Source organism: Chiloscyllium plagiosum, unplaced genomic scaffold (assembly GCF_037043375.1).
Source record: "Chiloscyllium plagiosum isolate Xiang-an unplaced genomic scaffold, Cpla_swu_hap1 HiC_scaffold_35, whole genome shotgun sequence".
Classification (NCBI taxonomy): domain Eukaryota; kingdom Metazoa; phylum Chordata; class Chondrichthyes; order Orectolobiformes; family Hemiscylliidae; genus Chiloscyllium; species Chiloscyllium plagiosum.
The window spans coordinates 58,883,196-58,902,751 of NW_028270173.1; the positions used below are offsets into that span (position 1 = coordinate 58,883,196).

At 44.7% G+C, this 19,556-nt stretch overlaps 2 protein-coding genes across 3 annotated transcripts; one reads left to right on the forward strand and one right to left on the reverse strand.

Moving 5' to 3' along the window:
• Positions 1-2,000: 2,000 nt before the first annotated feature.
• On the reverse strand, positions 2,001-9,833 carry LOC122541607 (uncharacterized). The gene is made up of 2 exons (XM_043678477.2): positions 9,667-9,833; positions 2,001-3,934 (listed from the first exon to the last, which is right to left on the reverse strand). The coding sequence occupies exon 2, from the start codon at positions 3,525-3,527 to the stop codon at positions 2,400-2,402; it is 1,128 nt and encodes a 375-aa protein (XP_043534412.2). The 5' UTR covers positions 3,528-3,934; positions 9,667-9,833; the 3' UTR covers positions 2,001-2,399.
• A 2,736-nt stretch (positions 9,834-12,569) lies between these two features.
• LOC122541616 (uncharacterized) lies at positions 12,570-18,951 on the forward strand. 2 transcript variants are annotated; one of them, XR_006309624.2, is made up of 3 exons: positions 12,570-12,764; positions 13,510-13,704; positions 14,962-15,248. XR_006309624.2 is itself a non-coding variant. In XM_087978753.1 (3 exons), the coding sequence occupies exon 3, from the start codon at positions 16,072-16,074 to the stop codon at positions 17,068-17,070; it is 999 nt and encodes a 332-aa protein (XP_087834879.1). In that variant the 5' UTR covers positions 12,570-12,764; positions 13,510-13,704; positions 15,604-16,071; the 3' UTR covers positions 17,071-18,951. The 2 variants fall into 2 exon arrangements, 1 of the variants encoding a protein (XP_087834879.1); XM_087978753.1 differs by lacking the exon at positions 14,962-15,248 and adding an exon at positions 15,604-18,951.
• The last annotated feature ends 605 nt before the right edge of the window (positions 18,952-19,556 follow it).

The window sequence follows — 19,556 nt, forward strand, 5'->3', positions numbered from 1 at the left end:
GCAGAGCATTAAAATTAGAGCAAGGCTGTACAGGATGATGTCAGCAAACACTTCTTCACAAAAAGGATTCTGGAAATCTTGAACTCTCCCCACAAAAATCTGTTGAAGTTGAAGGTTAGTTAAAGACTTCAAATCTGAGATTGATAAATTTATTGTTAGGAAAGGGGATTAAGGGTTACAGAGACAAAGCAAGTGGACAGAGTGAAGATAATGCATCAGCCATGATCTAACTGAATGGTGTAAAGGGCTCAACAGGTGGACTTTAGTTTCTAGATTCCATAATTTCCTCCCGTTTGCTGTCTCCCCTCTCATCTCCACCTACAACTGGTCAATGTCATCCTCTTTAATCTATAGCTGAGTTCCTGACCCCATACCTCTGCATCACAAAGATCACCCACTTTCCCCTTAGGAATGTCCCTCATTTCCAACACTCCCCACCCACATTAGTCTTCAACCTCCTAAACCTCAGCTCAGCGAAACTCTGCACTCTCTATCCTAACTCCCACACCTATTACCCTTGTACTCAATGCCCTGCACAGGCTCCCAGTCCTTCCACTTTAAAATTCTCATTCTCCAAAATGAATTGTTTCTGTCACATGTAACTCCATCTCCCACCAAGATTTCTGTACGCCTCCTTTGCTGATGGATTTTCACTGTGCTCTTATGTGTCACTGACACACAGTCCCAATCTCACTGCTGTGCTGGAGCACGGTGGCAGCAGTTTGTTGGCATTTTGTTTACTTGCAGAGGTTTTTTTAAAAAAGTTTTTTCGAAGGACGTGAGCATTGACGACAAGGCAATATTTTCTGCTTCTCCCTATTTGTTCCGTGAAGATGGTGGTGAGTCCTTTAATTGATCTTCTGCAGTCAAACCTTTGATGTTGTTGTTTGTAGGAGGCTGAACTAAGATAGCTGATGGGTGCTAGATTTCTCTGTCAGTGAGAGAGGTGTTTGCTGAGGTCCGAGAAGCATTTAACAGATTCCAGAGTCCTTCAAAACAGATGGGAAATGAAATATTTGATCGACCAGATGTGGGCTGACACAAGTTTTGTTTTGGCAACATTCCAGGACAGGCTAAGTTTCTATTATGAAGAGTCAAAGAGACTGAGAATAGATTAAAAATCTTTTGCAGAGTGAACAACTCTATTCCCTTTCAGCTGCTCCATCTCTGACATCCTGCGCATGACAATCAACATCAACAATGCCAATCGCTACACTAACTTCTGCTGCACATGGACCTCAGAAACTAGCACAGCCAATATGAAAATTAGAGGGAATGCTGATGGACAGTCACACTGTGGTGATCTGTAAACTGGATATCATGTGAATCTATGATGGTCAGCTTAGTTTTGGCATGAAGGGGACTGAGGTAAATAAGTTTTCCATCGAGACAGTGTATAACACTGACACCAGAAGGCAACTGATCTTTGAATATTTACTGTCAGGCAGATTGTGAATAGAATGGGGCATGATCACACAACCTTGCTTGACATCAGTCTGGAATTTGAAGAGTTCTGTTTCAGATCTCCCATTCACGACAGTTACAGTCATATCGCCACGAAGCAATTGCAGAGTTGGGATGAATTTTCTTGGACATCTAAATCAAGGGCTACTCCCCAGGATCCTTGTGCTGGTCAATCAGAAGCTGAAGCCTTTCAAACTACTGAGTATCTGATTGTCCTCTTGGTCAGAGTGTGAGTCCATGACAGACTTGTACCTGATCCAGCACTGAAAGGATGCAGAGTTTATACAGAAGCTTCTATAATTGACCTTCTTGAAACAATGGGAATGATGGTGGGAGAGGTTTGAGACAGACCCTGCTGAGACAGACAGTGCTTTGGATCAACAGGTCCCCCTGTGCAAGCTGTGGAGGGTAAACAATACAGACAGCTCTAAGCGCAACAGAAGCAGGTAACCTGGCTCCAGGTCAATTTAATGATGTTGGTGCCTGGTGAGTGAGGAGGAGGAGGTGAAACAATCCTGACACATGTCACACTGAAAGATCTGTCTCCCATGTGAGTTCATTGATGTTTCAGGAGGTCCTCCAGCTATGGTATTATCCCAGGACTCTCCCCTACGGAGTTCCTCACCCATGTGAATACATTGATGATGTAGGAGATATACAGACTGTGCAAAAACCATGTCACACATTGGACATCTGAATGGTTTTGTTTACTGCATATCTAGAACAAAACACAAAATGCTGGAGAAACTCAGCAAGTCTGGCAGCATCTGTGGAGACAGAAACAGATTGGAATCGGGTGACTCTTCTTCAGAAGTGCTGGTGCTTCAAGAAAAGATTGGGTGAAAGTTTTGTTTCACTTCTGATTGCATCCACTGATGTTTAGCAGGAGTCAAAATCTTCAGGAGATATCTGTTGTAGACAGTGAACTATACAGGTTACTCTCCTGCATGAATCCTCAGATGGACCAGAAGGCTCGATGAGTTTGTGAAGGCTCTGTTGCACACCTCACATTTGAAATCCTTTTCCCCGGTGTGAATGCGTTGGTGTACACGAAAGTGTGATGAGCGCGAGAATGATTTGTCACACACTTTGCACGTGAACGGTTTTTCCCCTGTGTGAGTGCGTTGGTGTGCACGGAGGGATGATGACTGTGAGAATGATTTGTCACACACCTCACACATGAATGGTTTTTCACCAGTATGAATACGTTGATGCACACGGAGGTTCTGTAATAGCGAGAATGACTTGTAGCACACTGCACACGTAAACGGTTTCTCCCCACTGTGAATGCGTCGATGATTCACCAAACGCCAGAACTGTGCAAAACCCTGGTCACACACCTCACACATGAAAGGTTTCTCCCCAGTGTGAATGCGTTGGTGTACACGAAGGTTTGATGATTGTGAGAATGATTTATTACACACCTCACACGTGAATGGTTTCTCACCCGTATGAACACGTTGGTGTTCCACAAGCATTGTCGACCGTGTAAAGGCTCGGTCACACAACTCGCACTTGAAAGGTTTCTCTCCGGTGTGAATCCTCTTGTGTATCAGGAGATCGGAGGACTGGGTGAAACCCATCTCACAAACCTCACACCTGAAGGGTTTCTCCCCTGTGTGAAACCTCTGGTGCGTCAGGAGGCTTGAAGATGTCACAAAAGCTTTATCACAAACTTCACATTTGAAGGGTTTCTCCCCGGTGTGAACTGTCTGATGGACCAACAGGCCCGATAACTGTGTAAAGGTTTTGTCACAAATCTCACACTTCACTGGTTTCTCCCCTGTATGAATGCGCTGGTGCACTCGGAGTGATGAAAATAGAGTAAAAGACTTGTCACACACCTTGCACGCAAATGGTTTTTCTCCAGTGTAAATGCGTTGGTGTATGCGAAGGTTTGATAACTGTCTGAAGGATTTGCCACAGACATCACAAGTGAATGGTTTCTCCCCAGTGTGAATGCGCCGGTGATTCACTAAGCTTGCTAATCGTGCAAGGCCCTTGTTGCACACTTCACATGTGAATGATTTCACTTCCATGTAACTGGTCTTGCATGAACACATGAACTTTGATAAGCTATGGAGACCCCTCACACTTGAACAGTCTCTCCCCTGTAGGAGTGGTTCATGAGACTAAGTGAATGATTGAAGCTCTCACCACACTTGGAGCCACTCACACTTCTTCCCAGCCTCACCCTGACCGATCACCCACAGCCGAACCTTCAGAAAGGTTGGTTCTGATGGAAGGCTCCACACCACTGACCAGTTTCAGATCTGATGATGTCAAAGCTTCTCTGACTCAACTGATTCCCAGATGATGGTTTCACTGCCCAACCTTCTCTATATTGAGCAATGCTGCAGAAGGACTGGATGTCTTCCCACAATTGTGCAATGGTCCTTGGGTGCTGGTCAGGATCTGTCTGCAATGTCTATCCTCTCTGTGTTCTCTGGTGTAGTACAGTGCAATCCTTCTGTAAAACAGGAAAAGGAAACATGATTTTCTCCAACTCTCTCTCCTCCTTTGATGAAGGAGCTGATTCCTCAGTTAGAGACTGTTCTACAGTGAGTGCTAGTCTGCTATTCCCCTGTGTAGGAAGATCAAATACAAGTAATTTCTTTTTCCTCACTTGACTGTACACACCCTCTATTTCCAGCAGGGACACTAGATAGTGACCAGAAGCAGATAATGTGAGTAATTTCTTTCCATCTTCCCAGGCACCACAAGGGCACTGGAAAAGACACTCGGGTAAAGAGTAAAGTGAGATATCAGTTCACTATGAGCTTGTATTGTGCAGTTGCAGACCAGATTTCATGTTAGAGTATATGTTAATGAAAAAAACACTCAGATGAAATGTTAATTCAATACAGATTTTGAAATTTTGCCCCATATTTTCCCATATTATTTTAAGAAACCGCACCGGTCAAGAACTGCTAGAACTAGGACTATAGAGAGAGAAAATCATGATCGCTGGTATTTCTGGACTCCTTATCTCCACATTCCCACCAGCCCACGAACCACACCACCCTTCCCATCTGTCCATACTTTCTGATTCCTAGAATTGGGAACCATAGTCACAGTGGGGTCAAACTTATTTTTTTAACAAATATTGGAAAACATCTCTGCTTTTGCACTCTGCATATATGTCCTTACACAAAAGCAGGTGTGTGTGTGTGTGTTAAAATATGAATGTATTTGGGTCAGTCTCAGTCCTAGGGCTGTTTCTCACTCAGACACTCTTCTTCTCATACACACTCACATTTGCACATGAGTCAGGATCCCTCTTTAAAAGGACTAAATTGAGGTGAGGAAGGAAAGAACCTGGGTCCGAGATACCATAAAATGAGATGAGGAGGAGAAGTCAGGAAACCTAGGGCCTTGTAGAGTTAATCTAAACAGAGCTTTTACCAGTAGCCTCTAGCCAGGTGCAGGAACAAAGAAACACGTGTTGACCTTTCACGCTTTTCAGAGTGTCCTGACATTCAAGGAGACCCTGGCTGATCCTAGCTCCATACACCTGCCATTGGCCCGTATCCTTTAATTTTTGTTAAGCAAAAGTATTATGTATCTCAGATTTGAAATTAACAACTGATCCTGCAACCACTGCCATTTGTGGAAGAGAATTACAAACATCCATGACCCTTTGTGTGCAGAAGTGCTTCAAAGCATCCCTCCCGAAAGACTATGCTCATGGACCAAGCCCCTACAATCCCTAACCTGTGGAAATAATTGATCTTTATCTATCCTGTGTTTTCTTATTAACACCTTGAAGGCTTCAATCAGACACACCCCTCCCCATGGAGAAAGTGAGGACTGTAGATGCTGGAGAGTCAGAGTCAAAAAGTGTGCCGCTGGAAATGCACAGCTGATCAGGCAGCATCCAAGGAGCAGGAGAATCGACGCTTTGGACATAAGCCTTCTCCACATACATTCGGGGCACCACCCGCACCTTCCACCTCCTCCATGATTTTCATTTTCCTGGCCCCCAATGCCTCATCTTCACCATGGACATCCAGTCACTATACACCTCCATCCGCCATGAGGAAGGCCTCCAGGCCCTCCGTTTTTCCCTCTCCCAGTGACCTAACCAGTACCCTTACACCGATACACTCATTCGATTGGCGGAACTAGTCTTCACCCTTAACAACTTTTCCTTTGAATCCTCTCACTTCCTTCAGACCAAAGAGGTAGCCATGGGTACCCGCATCGGCCCCAGTTATGCCTGCCCCTTCGTCAGATACGTGGAACAGTGCATCTTCCACAGTTACACCAGCACCATTCCCCTCATTTTCCTCCACTACACTAATGACTGTATCAGTGCTACCTCATGCTCCCAGGAAATGGTTGAACAGTTCATCAACTTCAGGAACACCTTCCACCCTGACTTCAAGTTCACCTGGACCATCTCGAACACCACCTTCCCTTTCCTGGACCTCTCCATCTCCACCTCCGGTGACTGACTCACCAAGGACATCTACTTCAAACCCACCGACTCCCACAGCTACCTCGACAATACCTCCTCCCATTCGCCCCCCCCCGACCCTCATAAAAACGCTATCCCTTACTCCCAATTTCTTCACCTCCGCCGTTTCTGCTCCCAGGAGGACCAATTCCACTCCAGGACATCCAAGATGGCCTCCTATTTCAAGGATCGCAATTTTCCCTCCCATGTGGTCAACAATGCCCTCCAGCACATCTCCTCCACTTCCTGCACTTCTGACCTTCAACCCCACACCTTCAACCTCACCCCTCCAACTGCAACATTCCACACCACTAATCTTCAGATACAACGCATTATCCTACGCCATTTCCACCCCTACAAACAGATCCCACCACCACAGACACATTTTCCTCCCCACGGCTATCAGCATTCTGCAGCGATGACTCCCTCGTTAGGTCCACAGCCCCTACCAACCATCCTCCACTACCAACACCTTCCCTTGCTGCTGCAAGAAGTGTAAAACCTGCACCAATACCTCTTCCCATTCCTCTGTCCAAGACCCCAAAGGATCCTTTCACACCTGGCAGAGATTTTTCTGCAAAATCCAAACATCTCTTCTACTGCGTCCATTACTGTTGATGTGGTCTCCTCTAAACTGGGGAAACAGGACGCCAACTCACGGAACGTTTCAGGGAACATCTCTGGGACACATGCAGTAAACAACCCCACCTGTGACCTGTGGCCAACCATTTCAACTCCCCCTCCTATTATGCGAAGGACATGCAAGTCCTCCTCTGCCTCCTCCACGGCCAAATCCTCGCCACCTGATGCCTTTAGGAAGAACACCTTGGGACCCTCCAACCACATGGCATCAATGTCGATTTCACCAGTTTCGTCATCTCCCCTCCCCCCCACCACATCCCAGATCCAGCCCTCCAACTTGGCACCGCCCTCTTGAACTGTCCTAACTGTCCATCTTCCTTCCCACCTTTCCACTCCACTCTCCCCTCCGACCTATCACCATCACCTCCAACCTCCATCTACCTATCACCTTCCCAGCTACCTTTCCACCCCCCCAAGTCCTATGTTCACCCTCCTATTTATCTCTCTGCCCCGTTCCCCACCTCCCCCAACATTCCTGATGAAGGGCTTATACCCAAAATGTTGATTTGCTGTGCTTTTCCAGCACCACACGTTTTGACATCCCTCCCATAACCATCTAAATCTCAGAGAAACAGGCCTAATTGCAATAATCTCTCATAACTCTCATATCATTCTTGTAAAACAATATTGTACTCCCCCTCAGGCCAACACAATCTTCCGAAGGTGTGGTGTCCATATCTGCTCACAGTACTGGAGGTATGATGAAGAGTTCAGAAATGAGGAGACCAGACACAAACAGGTTCTTCCATGAGGTCAGCAAGAAGGAAGGATCTGAGGAATTTGGTCTAATTCCATTGTGCAATGGGTGATGTTCAAAACAAGAGCAACCACTGGATGGGCTGTGTGTCAATCATTATTATCGTTGTGTTAGATTGGCTGTTTGGGACAAAGACCATGCAGATCGACAAATCTATCGAACAATTAGGAAGGGTCTTAGTGAGGCCCAATCCACCTTCTCCTGGGCCCTGGTTCAAAACCAATGGCTCTTGTTTCAGGCTAGCTGATTGAAGGATTCTGATTATCCTGGAAATTAGATACGCTGTAGTCACTTAGGCTGCACATCCCAAATTCAGCTATCAGCATCAAAACTGGATAAAACTATTAAATCCAAGCCTAATTTTGGGAAAGGCTGACACACTCATTTAAAATCTTGAAAAGAACATCTAAAAAGATATTTCAAATATGGCAGCAGAATTGCTTTAATGATTACAGAGATAGTGGATGCAAGGCCATGAGGGAATTTGAAAACAAGGAAAAGAATTTTAAAACTGAGGTGTTGCTTGGCCTGGAGCCAATGTAGAGCAAAGAGCACGGGTGATTGATTAATGGGTCTTAGGACCTGGACAGTAGTGTTTTAGATAAGCTCAGGTTAAAATAGCAAGACGTGAGAGCAACCAGGAGAACATTGGAATAATTCAGTCTAAAGCCTACCCAGATATGGATGAGGGTTTCAGCAGCAGATGAGCTGAAGCAGGGTAGCACTGTTCCCTCTTGTGAGTGAAACTTGCACCTCCTCATATATGTGGTGTCCCAGTACCTGATCAACATCGGGAAGTGATAATGAGAGCTAGGGATGGTAATCAAGACCCTTCATAGAATCAGACACCATCAAAGAATATTCCGGAGTAAGGCAGAGCCACAATGTTAGAGGAACCATCTTTCAGAGTAAATCACAAACATGGCCCCTTCTGCTGTCTCTGAGTTGGAGGTAAAAGATCCCATGCCACTATTTTGGAAAACAGGGGAGTTATCCCTGATGTCTTGAACAACTGCGATCCCTCAAACAATACCATTGACAAACACATTGTCTGGTCATTCACATTGCTGTTTGTAGGAGATTGCTGTGCACACACTGGCTGCCAAATTTCCTACATTACAACAGTGATCTCACTTTCGAAGGACTTCATTGGCTGTAAGGTGCTTTGGGACATCTGGCGATTGCAAAAGCACACATATATACATGTAACTAACATAGAAGCTGGGAGCAGGGGTAGGCCATTCAGCTCTTACAGCCTGCTCCACCATTCAATAGCCATATCTCAGATCCATATTTGCACTTTTTCCCACAGTTTTTAATGCTTTTCATGCCTAAAAAAAATCAATCTCATTACTGAATGTACTCAGTGACTCAGACTCCACAGCCTTCTGTGGGAGACAATTCCACACGTTCACAACCCTTTAGGTGAAGAAATATTTCCTTATTTCAGTCCAAAGTGGTCCACACTTTATCCAAAGACTGTGTCCCCTGGTTCTGGACTTCCCAACAAGGGAAATCATCCTCCCTGCATCTCATCTGTCCATCACAGTTAGAATTTTATATCTTTCAATCAGACCCCCTCATCCTTCTAAACTCTGGTGAATACTGGCTCAGTTAAACCAATCTCTCTCATTCGACAGTCCTGCCAACCACAGTATCAGGCTAGTTAACCTCCACTGCGCTTTCTCTGTTCTCCCTATCTTTTTTAGATAGGGAGAACAAAACTACACAATACTCCAAGTGTGGTCTCACCAAGGCACTGTGTAATTGAGTTACACATCCCTTCTGATTAACTCAAATCCTCTGTCTGTTTCACTGACTGGTGTGCAAGGACACCCAGCTCACTTTGTACATCCACATTTCCTAGACATTTTTAAATTTGTTTTCTTCAGTAGGTTACAGAAATAGCGTAGGGGAAAGACCTTGGAGGCATTGAAAAGACATGCATATTCCTGATCCCAACACAGAGAGAAATGACCATTCACACTCCAATAGAGAATAACCAACACCCAACACACGCACTTCAACAATCGGAAATCAATAAGAATCCTCAGACATGCTGCATCTCCCGGATAATGACACTTAACCTTCTCACGTTAAGGAATGAGCCAGTAACAAAACGCAGCCTGGAAATCTGGTGGAAATGCTTCCAATAAACACACTCAATATCCAACACACAGCTCCAGTCACACAGTTCAGCACAAAGCAGCTCTCTCAGCTGGATCTTCTCACACAGCATAAGGGACATTTCCACCCCTGACTGCCCACAGGATAGTCAGTTTGCCTGAAGATTGGTGTGGATATTATGGGATACAATTTGTATAAAAGCTGCTCCTTCACTCACCATCTCCTCACTTGGTTTTCAGTCCCTATAGGAAGTGAACCAGCTCTGGAAGAGGAAGAGGAGACAATGTGCAGAGTGGGTGGGCTCTCTGATTGACGTCTCTCACAGTCAATCCAAATATTTCTGGAGCAACATGAGTTTCCAGAAACTTGGGAAACTGACCCGGGAAATGGAGGTGACTTTGAGCAGCAGATCAGGTGGGGATTTAAACTTGTCACTGTCCCATCTGAATAAAACCTCACTTATTGCAGCTGCTGTCACAGTTCCCGTTGTCTAGTCTCTTCATCTTTGGAGGATTTCAAACTGACAATATCAGTGTGGGATGTGTATCCTCGAATGTGTTTGACAGCGGATCAGAAGAGGAAGACACACAGCATTCGAGGCAGTGATGATGTGCAGTGATGGGATCAGCACATGTAAAGGAGGGAGGGACACAAGATATTGGAAAGAAATCAAGAGAGCAGTTTGAGTCAATGTTTGAAGTCTGACTCTTGGATACGTAAAATGACCCTGTTTGACGACGGATTGCCTGTATCTTGAGGCAGTGACTCAGGGAGTACACCTTGGGCTTTGGGAGTGATTCTGTGACTTGGAGGTGTACTTAGTGCTTGGGGAATAATGGCGTCTCAGAGATCGACTCCAGGGTGACCATCTGCGAGGACACAAAATAAGGATTACTTTAATCATGGAACCTGAGTAGTGGGTGTTGTGTAAGGCAGTCATGGTGTGAATTGATTGCGCAGATATGGTCTAGAGTGCATGCGTGGTGTGCTGGTGAGAGCACTTGCTGGTGTGAGCAGGAATTGTTTTCTAACAAAATGAAGAAATGCTCAGATGCAATCTAGTTTCTGATGAAGGGTCATGTTGAGCTGAATTTTTAACTCTGTTTCTTTCCACCGATTCACCCAAACTGCTGAGCATTTCCAGCACTTTAATTTTCATTCTACCTTTTAAAGCACAGAAATAGATCCAACTGCTTTCTCATGGTACTTCTGCTCCACATGGGCTTTTTCCCTCTCTATATTCTGTCACCCCTCAGTAGATCTTTCTATTCCTTTCACCGTCATGGACTTAACCAGCTTCCTGTCAAATGCATCCAAACTATTTCATCAACGATTCCTTGTGAAAGCAAGTTCAACATTCTGTATGGACCAGGCTTGAGCCCCCAAAACATTTTTAAGCAGGTAGCCCAGACTGTAACTTTGCTATTTGTTTTAAGTAAATGGATATTCCTAGAGTGAATTAGCTGATCTGACTGCAAAGTTTTAAACAAACAGAATTTATTTACAAAGTTACAAAGAACAGAAGATAGAATACTAACTTATCCTATTCAACAATCCTCTAGCTTATCTCTCCACACTTCAGGCTCTCTGCCTTTATTCCTGATGAAGGGCTTTTGCCCGAAACGGCGATTTTACTGATCCTCGGATGCTGCCTGAACTGCTGTGCTCTTCCAGCACCACTAATCCAGAATCTGGTTTCCAGCATCTGCAGTCATTGTTTTTACCTATTCAACAACCCAACAGACTATCCCGACTTAATGATGCTGTTCCAAAAATACTTGCAACCGTCCCAATAAATACACCCTTTAGCACAAGGAGTAAAAATGAGATCAACCAGGGCTTACAGGCTTGAAGTTATAGAGGGAGAGTACCCAGCTGGACTTGCCCCAACAGCCTTTCTTCACACACACTGCTGCTGAACTGAAGCAAAAACTCTAACCTAAACGAAGGCGAGCTACACAGCTAGCTAGCTGCTACCATTTGATTATAGTTTTTTAAAGACATGACAGCCTTAGGCCGGAGGCTAAACAAAAAGGGCCCTAATAAACCTTTCAAACCCAGCCGAGTTGGATCCTGGCCAATTAGCCCCTCTCTGGAAATAAACTCAAGGACATAATAACCTTGTAAAAAGACCAACATTGTGACAATTCTCATTATTCTATTGGTGGAGAAGTTTCTCCTGAATTCCTCATGAGATTTATCATTGACTATCTTACACTGATTAGTTTTGGACTAATTGCTTGGTAGTGCAGAAGATGACAGTAGCACAATGGCCCAGTGGTTCGGAATGCTGCATCACAGCACCAGGGACTCAGGTTCGATTCCACCCTCAGATGACTGGATGTTGTGGAGTATGCACATTCTCTCCGTGTCTTCGTGGGTTTCCACCAGGTGCTCTGGTTTGCTCCCACAGTCCAAAGATGTGCAGGTTAGGCAGATTGGTAATGCTACATTGCCCATAGAGTTCAGGGATGTGTCGACTAGCTGGGTTAGCCATGAGAAATATAGAGGGCTGGGTCTGGGTGGGATGCTGTTCAGTGTGGACCCATTGGACCAAGTAGCCTGTAGGGATTCTATGATTCCATTCTATGATAAATATTGTTAAAAGGAGACACGAAGCCTAAGCTTTTCATCTTGTTGCACCAGGACAAGGATATAATAATCAAAGCTAGAAAATGAACAGTATTTGAAACAGCATGAGAGTAGAGTTCTAATTCATTGGTGTGGAGATGCAGCAAGAACTGTGAATTTTGGTTCTCGGATTAGGCAGGTAGGTTCTGATCAGTCATGCTATGAGAGTGCAACAGAGATTGGTATTCTCAATGACTCAATTGTTTACTCAATATCATACTTTCTGTACCCCTCCCTCTGAAATATGTACAGATCCCTTCGCTGCACATCATCACTGTCTTATATGCTGTGTGTCTTCCTCTTCTAACCTGCTGACAAACACATCTGAGGATGCACATCCCACACTGCTGTTGTCGGATTGAAAATTTTCCAAGCTGCTATTCCCACACTAGAAATGTCTATCAAACATTTACCAGGGAAACTGAGACAGCAGCTGCAATAAGTGAGGTTTTATTCAGATGGGACAGTGAGAAGTTTAAATCCCCACCTGATCTGCTGCTCAAAGTCACCTCCATTTCCCCGGTCAGTTTCCCAAGTTTCAGGAAACTCATGTTGCTCCAGAAATATTTGGATTGACTGTGAGAGATGTCAATCAGAGAGCCCACCCACTCTGCCCATTGTTTCCTCTTCCTCTTCCAGAGCTGGTTCACTTCCTATAGGGACTGAAAACCAAATGAGGAGATGGTAAGTGAAGGAGCAGCTTTTATACAAATTGTTTCCCATAATATCCACACCAATCTTCAGGCAGTCTGACTATCCTGTGGGCAGTCAGGGGTGGAAATGTCCCTTATGCTGTGTGAGAGGATCCAGCTGAGAGAGCTGTTTACTCGGTGCTTTGTGCTGAACTGTGTGACTGGAGCTGTGTGTTGGATATTGAGTGTGTTTATTGGAAGCATTTCCCTCTGATTTCCAGGCTGAGTTTTGTTGATGGCTCATTTCTTAATATAAGAAGGTAAGGTGTCATTATCTGGGAGGTGCAGAGGGTCTGAGGATTCTTACTGATTTCCTGTTGTGTGTGTTGGAGCTGGTTATTATCCTGTGGATTGTCAGGTCTTTCTGTATTGGGCTTTGGATGTTGCCTTTCTTTACAATCCCTCCAAGATCCCTCCCACTACACTTCTCCATAATCTAACACAAAAGAGTAGATCAAGCCTGGTTCAATTATGACTGCAGGGGGGCATTGCATGCTGAACAACATAAGCAGCAATTGACAGACAAAACCAAGTGACCCCACATCCAATGGACTAGATCTAAGCTATGCAATCCTGTCACATTTATTGTGAATGGTAGTCATGGAGATGTACAGCATGGAAACAGAACCTTCAGTCCAACTCATCCATGCCAACCACATATCCTAAATTAATCAAGTCCCATTTGCCAGCAATTGGCCCATATCCCACTAACCCAATCTATTTATATACCCATCCAGATGCCTTTTAAATGTTGTAATTGTATCAGCCTCGGAGAAAGTGAGGGCTGCAGATGCTGGAGATCAGAGCTGAAAATGTGTTGCTGGAAAAGTGCAGCAGGTCAGGCAACATCCAAGGAGCGGGAGAATCAACGTTTCGGGCATGAGCCCTTCTTCAGGAATGAGGAGAGTGTGCCAAGCAGGCTAAGATAAAAGGTAGGGAGGAGGGACTTGGGGGAGGGGCGTTGGAAATGCGAGAGGTGGAAGGAGGTTAAGGTGAGGGTGATAGGCCAGAGTGGGGGTGGGGGCGGAGAGGTGAGGAAGAAGATTGCAGGTTAGGAAGGTGGTGCTGAGTTCGAGGGTTGGGACTGGGACAAGGTGGGGGGAGGGGAAATGAGGAAACTGGAGAAATCTAAGTTCATCCCTTGTGGTCAGAGGGTTCCTAGGCGGAAGATGAGGCGCTCTTCCTCCAGCCATCATGTTGCTATGGTCTGGTGATGGTGGAGTCCAAGGACCTGCATGTCCTTGGTGGAGTGGGAGGGGGAGTTGAAGTGTTGAGCCACGGGGTGGTTGGGCTGGTTGGTCCGGGTGTCCCAGAGGTGTTCTCTGAAACGTTCCGCAAGTAGGCGGCCTGTCTCCCCAATATCAGCCTCCACCGCTTCCTCTGGCAGTTTGTTCCACAAACGCACCACCCTCTGCATGAAAAAGTCCCTTTTAAATCTTTCCCCTCTCACTTTAACCCTGTGCCCTCTAGTTTAGGACTCCCCTACCTGGGGGAAAGACCTTGAGTATTCATCCTATCCATGCCCCTCATGATTTTATAAACCTCTATCAGGTCACCTCTCAGCCTTCGACGCTCCAGGGAAAACAGCCCCGGCCTATTTAGCCTCTCCCTGTACCTCACATCCTCCAACTCTGACAACGTCCTTATAAATCTGGACAAGCAAACAATTCACCGAATGAGGAAGTGTCACAAATATCTCCATCCTCAATGATGGGTGAACTAAGCAGATCAGTGCAAAAGCTAAGGCTAAAGCATTTGCAAAAATCTTCAGCCAGAAATGCTGAGTGGATGATCCATCTCAGTCTCCCCATAAAGTCTCTAGCATCACAGATTTCAGTCTTCAGCCAACATCAATACATTCCATGTGATATCAAGAAACAGCTAGAAGATTACACCAGTCTAGCAATAGTCCTGAAGACTTCTGCTTCAGAACTTGCTGCACCTCTGACCAAGCTAATGTAGCACAGCTATAACACTGGCATTTTCTCGGTGATGTGGAAAATTGCCCAGGTATATCTTATTCAGAAAATGTAGGACATATCCAACCGAGTCAATTACTGGCCTCTTTCGTCTACTCTCAATCATCAATGAAGTGACAGAATGTTCATCAATAGTAATCCAACACCACTGCAAATAAGCTGCCGTAGCTGGTGACACATTTATTGAAATGTCTTTTAATCTCTTTTCAGGTAAAAGTCTTTTCAGGTGAAGATTTTACCTGAAGGCCTCAGCATTTCTCAAAAGCCTAAGCTTGATTTTGTGCAGTGCTGTGGCTAATAACAGTATTTATGATATGCATTCTGAGTGAGTGCAGTGTATCTAACATCACAGGAAAAACCAGAACCCTCAAGTCAGCTACACTCAGCAACATTTTCTTCAACTTCAAGCAATTCCTACACAGTTTGTTTGTATTAAATAATGTTGAAAAATAAGGGGAGTAATTTCAGAATCTCCAATAAATTAATATCTCTCCTGAGTGTTTTATTTTTGAATAAATTCATTTTCTAAACTAAAACTGGTTTTCTCCAATACTACATTAAGTTATAGTGAATTGATATCCCATTTTACACCCCACCCCACTGTCTTTTCTATGGTGATAGGGGCTGGGCAAAGAAAAGAAAGCAGTCATGATTTCTGCTTCTGGTCAGTATTCAGGGTGCCCGCTGTAAACATAGGGTGAGGAAAAAGAAAGAACTGTATCTAATTCCCCCACACAGGGGAATAACAGACTGGCACTCACTGTAGAACAGTCTCTCACTGAGGAGTGAGCCCCTTCAGCAAAGGAGGAGAGGAAGTTGGAGGAAATCATGTTTCCTTTTCCTGTTTTACAGAACGATTACAGCGTACCACACCAGAGAATACAGAGAGGATAGACATTGCTAATAGATGCTGACCATCACCCAAGGAACAACTGCACAACTGTGGGAAGACATCCAGTCCCTTCGTAGCATTGTTCAACACAGAGAAGGTTGGACAGTGAAACCATCGCCTGGAAATCAGTCAGGTCAGGGGAGCTCTGACATATCATCAGATCTGAAACTGGTCAGTGACGTGGAGCCTTCCATCAGAACTAACCTATCTGAAGGTTCGGCTGTGGGTGATCGGTCAGGGTGAGGCTGAGAAGAAGTGTGAGTGGCTCCAAGTGTGGTGAGAGCTTCAGTCATTCAATGTGTCTCATGAACCACTGACTCATTCTGACAGGGAAGAGGCTGTTCAAGTGTGAGATATGTGAGGACAGCTCATTAGGCTGATACACAGCTTTCCTCTGATGTACAAACGATTGACAGAAGAACAGCGGCATGGAAGAGAAACTATTCCAGTGTGGGTTATGTGACCAAACATTCACACAGTTCACGACTCTTGTGCAACACCGAGGCATTCACACTGAGGAGAAACCTTTCAAGTGTGAGGTTTGCCACAAAGCATTCTCGTGTTCATCTCACTTTCGCATACACCAGCGTATTCATACGGGGGAGAAGCCATTTGTTTGCAAGGTTTGTGAGAAATCATTCTCACAGTCATCGCACCTCCATGCACACCAGCGCATTCACACAGGGGAGAAACCATTTATATGTGAGGTGTGTGACAAATCATTCTCACATTTAACAAACCTCCGCGCACATAAGCGCATTCACACCAGGGAGAATCTGTTTAGGTGTGAGGTTTGTGACAAATCCTTCACTCAGCTATCAAACCTCCTGGTCCATCAGACCATCCACACAGGGGAGAAACACTTCAAGTGTGAAGTTTGTGGGAAAGCTTTCGCAACTTCGACAAAGCTCCTGAGACACCAGAGCATTCACACAGGAGAGAGACCTTTCCGCTGTGATGTTTGTGAGATGGCTTTCACCCAATCTTCTGATCTGCTGACGCACCAAAGAGTTCACACTGGGGAGAGACCTTTCAAGTGTGAGGTGTGTAACAAATCGTTCACACAGTCATCGACACTTGTGCAACACCGACGTACTCACACAGGGGAGAAGCCTTTCAAGTGTGAGAAATGTGACAAATCATTCTCACGCTCATCTCACTTGCGTGTACATCAACGCATTCACACAGGGGAGAAACCATTCACATGCGAAATGTGTAACAAATCATTCTCAAGGTCCTCCACTCTCCATGAGCACCAACGCCTTCACACAGGGGAGAAACCATTTATGTGCCAGGTTTGTGATAAGGGCTTTGCACAGTTATCAGGCTTGTTAAATCACCGACACATTCACGCAGTGGACAGGCCGTTTACGCATGAGCTGTGTGACCGCGCCTTCACACAGTCATCAACGTTAATGACACAGTGATACTTCCACACTGGGGAAAAGCCTTTCACATGTGAGATGTGTGACAGAGTTTGGTATCCTTCCTGATACACCAGGCAATTCACATAGAGAAGTTTTGTTCAAGTGTAGGATGTGGAACTTTCCCTCTTACTGTCAGTGACATTTGTGAAACACTGTCATAGAGTGGAGGATATGTTTAACAATGAGGCTTGTAATGAGTGTTTTGCACAAGTTTCAGGCTTGTACTAACAAACCATTTATACAAGGGGGAAACTACTCAAATATATGATCTGTGACAAAGAATTTCCAACCTCATCAAATGTTCCTGTCCATCAAAGGATTCACACACCATGACACTACAAAATTCTCTAGAAAACTTCTAACTTCCAGAGGCACCATGGAACTCAATGGAACAAGGAGGTTTTTAGGAAATCGAACATTCAACAGTTTTGTGAAAGGGAAATCATGTTTAACAATTTTTCTGGAGTTCTTCGAGGTAAAACAAGTAAAGTTGATAAAGGGGAACTGGTGGATATCTGAAGGAATTCAATAAGGTGCCACATAAAAGGTTTACAATGTTAAAAAAAATCACACAACACCAGCTTATAGTCCAACAGGTTTATTTAGAAGCACTAGCTTTCGGAGCACTACTTCTTCATCAGATGATTGCCTGATGAAAGAGCAGCGCTCTGAAAGCTAGTACTTCCAAATAAAACTATTGGACTATAAGCTGGTGTTGTGAGATTTTTAACTTTGTACACCTTAGCCCAACACCGGTGTGTCCAAATCATAACATAAAAGGTTACTGCACAAGATTGGGAGTAATGTATCAACATGGATTGAGGATTGGTTAACACACAAAAGATTGAGAGTTGCTATTTATGGGACTTTTTCAGGTTGGAAAGACAACTAGTGGAGTGCTACAAGGATCACTCAGAGCTTCAATTATTTAGTACCTATAAGACACGAGCAGAAGTCGGCCATTTGGCCCATCAAATCCATCCTGCCATTCACTAATATCATGACTGACTGATAATTGTCAACTCCACTTTCCTGCCTTTTGCCCATAACCCTTGATTCCCTTTCTGATTAAAAAATCCACCTGTCTCAGCATTAAATATATTTAACAGGCCTACTTAATAAGGCTCTGCTGGAAAGAATTTCACTGATTCACCACCCTTTGGGAGAAAAACAACCTCATCTCTGTCTTAAGTGGCTGATCCCTCATCTGAGATTATGCCTGCTGGTCCAAGATTGACCCATGAGGGGAAACATCCTCTGTCTCTAACCTGAAAAGCTCCCTAATAGTCTGTTATGCTTCATAAGGTCTCATTCCACTCTTCGAAACTGCAAAGAGTACAGGCCCAATTTACTCAACCTGTCCTTATAGATAATCCAAGATGGAGGGCGGGAAACAACTGTGGTTGTAAGAGCTGCACCTCTTTTGCGGTATTTTAGGTGTTGGAGGTGATTACCTCGAATTCCAGGAGCAGCAATTACTGTTTAATATGCCGTTGCATTGTTTTGGAACTTTAAGGAAGAAAGATCAATACAATAGCACTTTTAAAAGGTGGAAGAGAGACAAAGGCAGCGACCACATGGTCAGAGAAAGGAACCTGTACTGCTGTCTGACACAGCAGTGAATCTGCACAGTTACTGCCTTTGCTGTTTGCGTTCAAATATCTCTGGACATTGGAGTGCGTCTAGGAAAAATTAACAAACAGCGAAAATCACAGCTGACCTTGCACACACCTGTGTGGGAAGAACTCACAGGATCAGATAAGTGCAAAGTTTTTGAGTGTAACCTTGCTGTAAATCTACAATAGTGAGTAGAGTGGGTTCTTTGTTGATAAGATCTGTCTCTTGATTAAATTTTAAAAATATAAACCATAAGTACTGTTAGCCTGGAGCAGTGTTTTTTTTTAGAACAATAAGACAGTGCTATTCTCTGGGTCTGTAGATTGTCAGGGAGCAAAGATTGCCCTTAGTAGAGTGATGTGCTCTTACTGACAGATGTGGGTGTTTAGGAAGAGTTTCCATGTTACTGATGATTATGTCTGCAGTAAGTGTGTTTAATTGTGAATCCTACCAGATCGCATGGATCGGTTGGAGTGGCAGAGGCAATGAGGAATTTACAGGAGCTAGGTGATGGATGGCAGTTGTAGGAAGGGAGAAAAAGCTGCACACAGTCAGGTAGATGGGTTACCTCCAAGAAAGATAGGAGAGGTGGGCAGGCAGTACAGGAGGCTCCTGCAGCTATCCCCATTTCAAACTAGTATGCTTTTTTGGAAAATGTAGGGGGTGATGGACTCATAGAACATAGAAGAATACAGCGCAGTACAGGCCCTTCGGCCCTCGATGTTGCGCCGATCCAAGCCCACCTAACCTACACTAGCCCACTATCATCCATATGCCTATCCAATGCCCGCTTAAATGCCCATAATGAGGGAGAGTCCACCACTGCTACTGGCAGGGAATTCCATGAACTCACGACTCGCTGAGTAAAG

Coding starts and splice junctions, on each gene's coding strand:
- LOC122541607 (XM_043678477.2), bottom strand. CDS start 3,527: ATGTGTTCATGCAAGACCAGTTACATGGAAGTGAAATCATTCACATGT.
- LOC122541616 (XM_087978753.1), top strand. CDS start 16,072: ATGGAAGAGAAACTATTCCAGTGTGGGTTATGTGACCAAACATTCACA.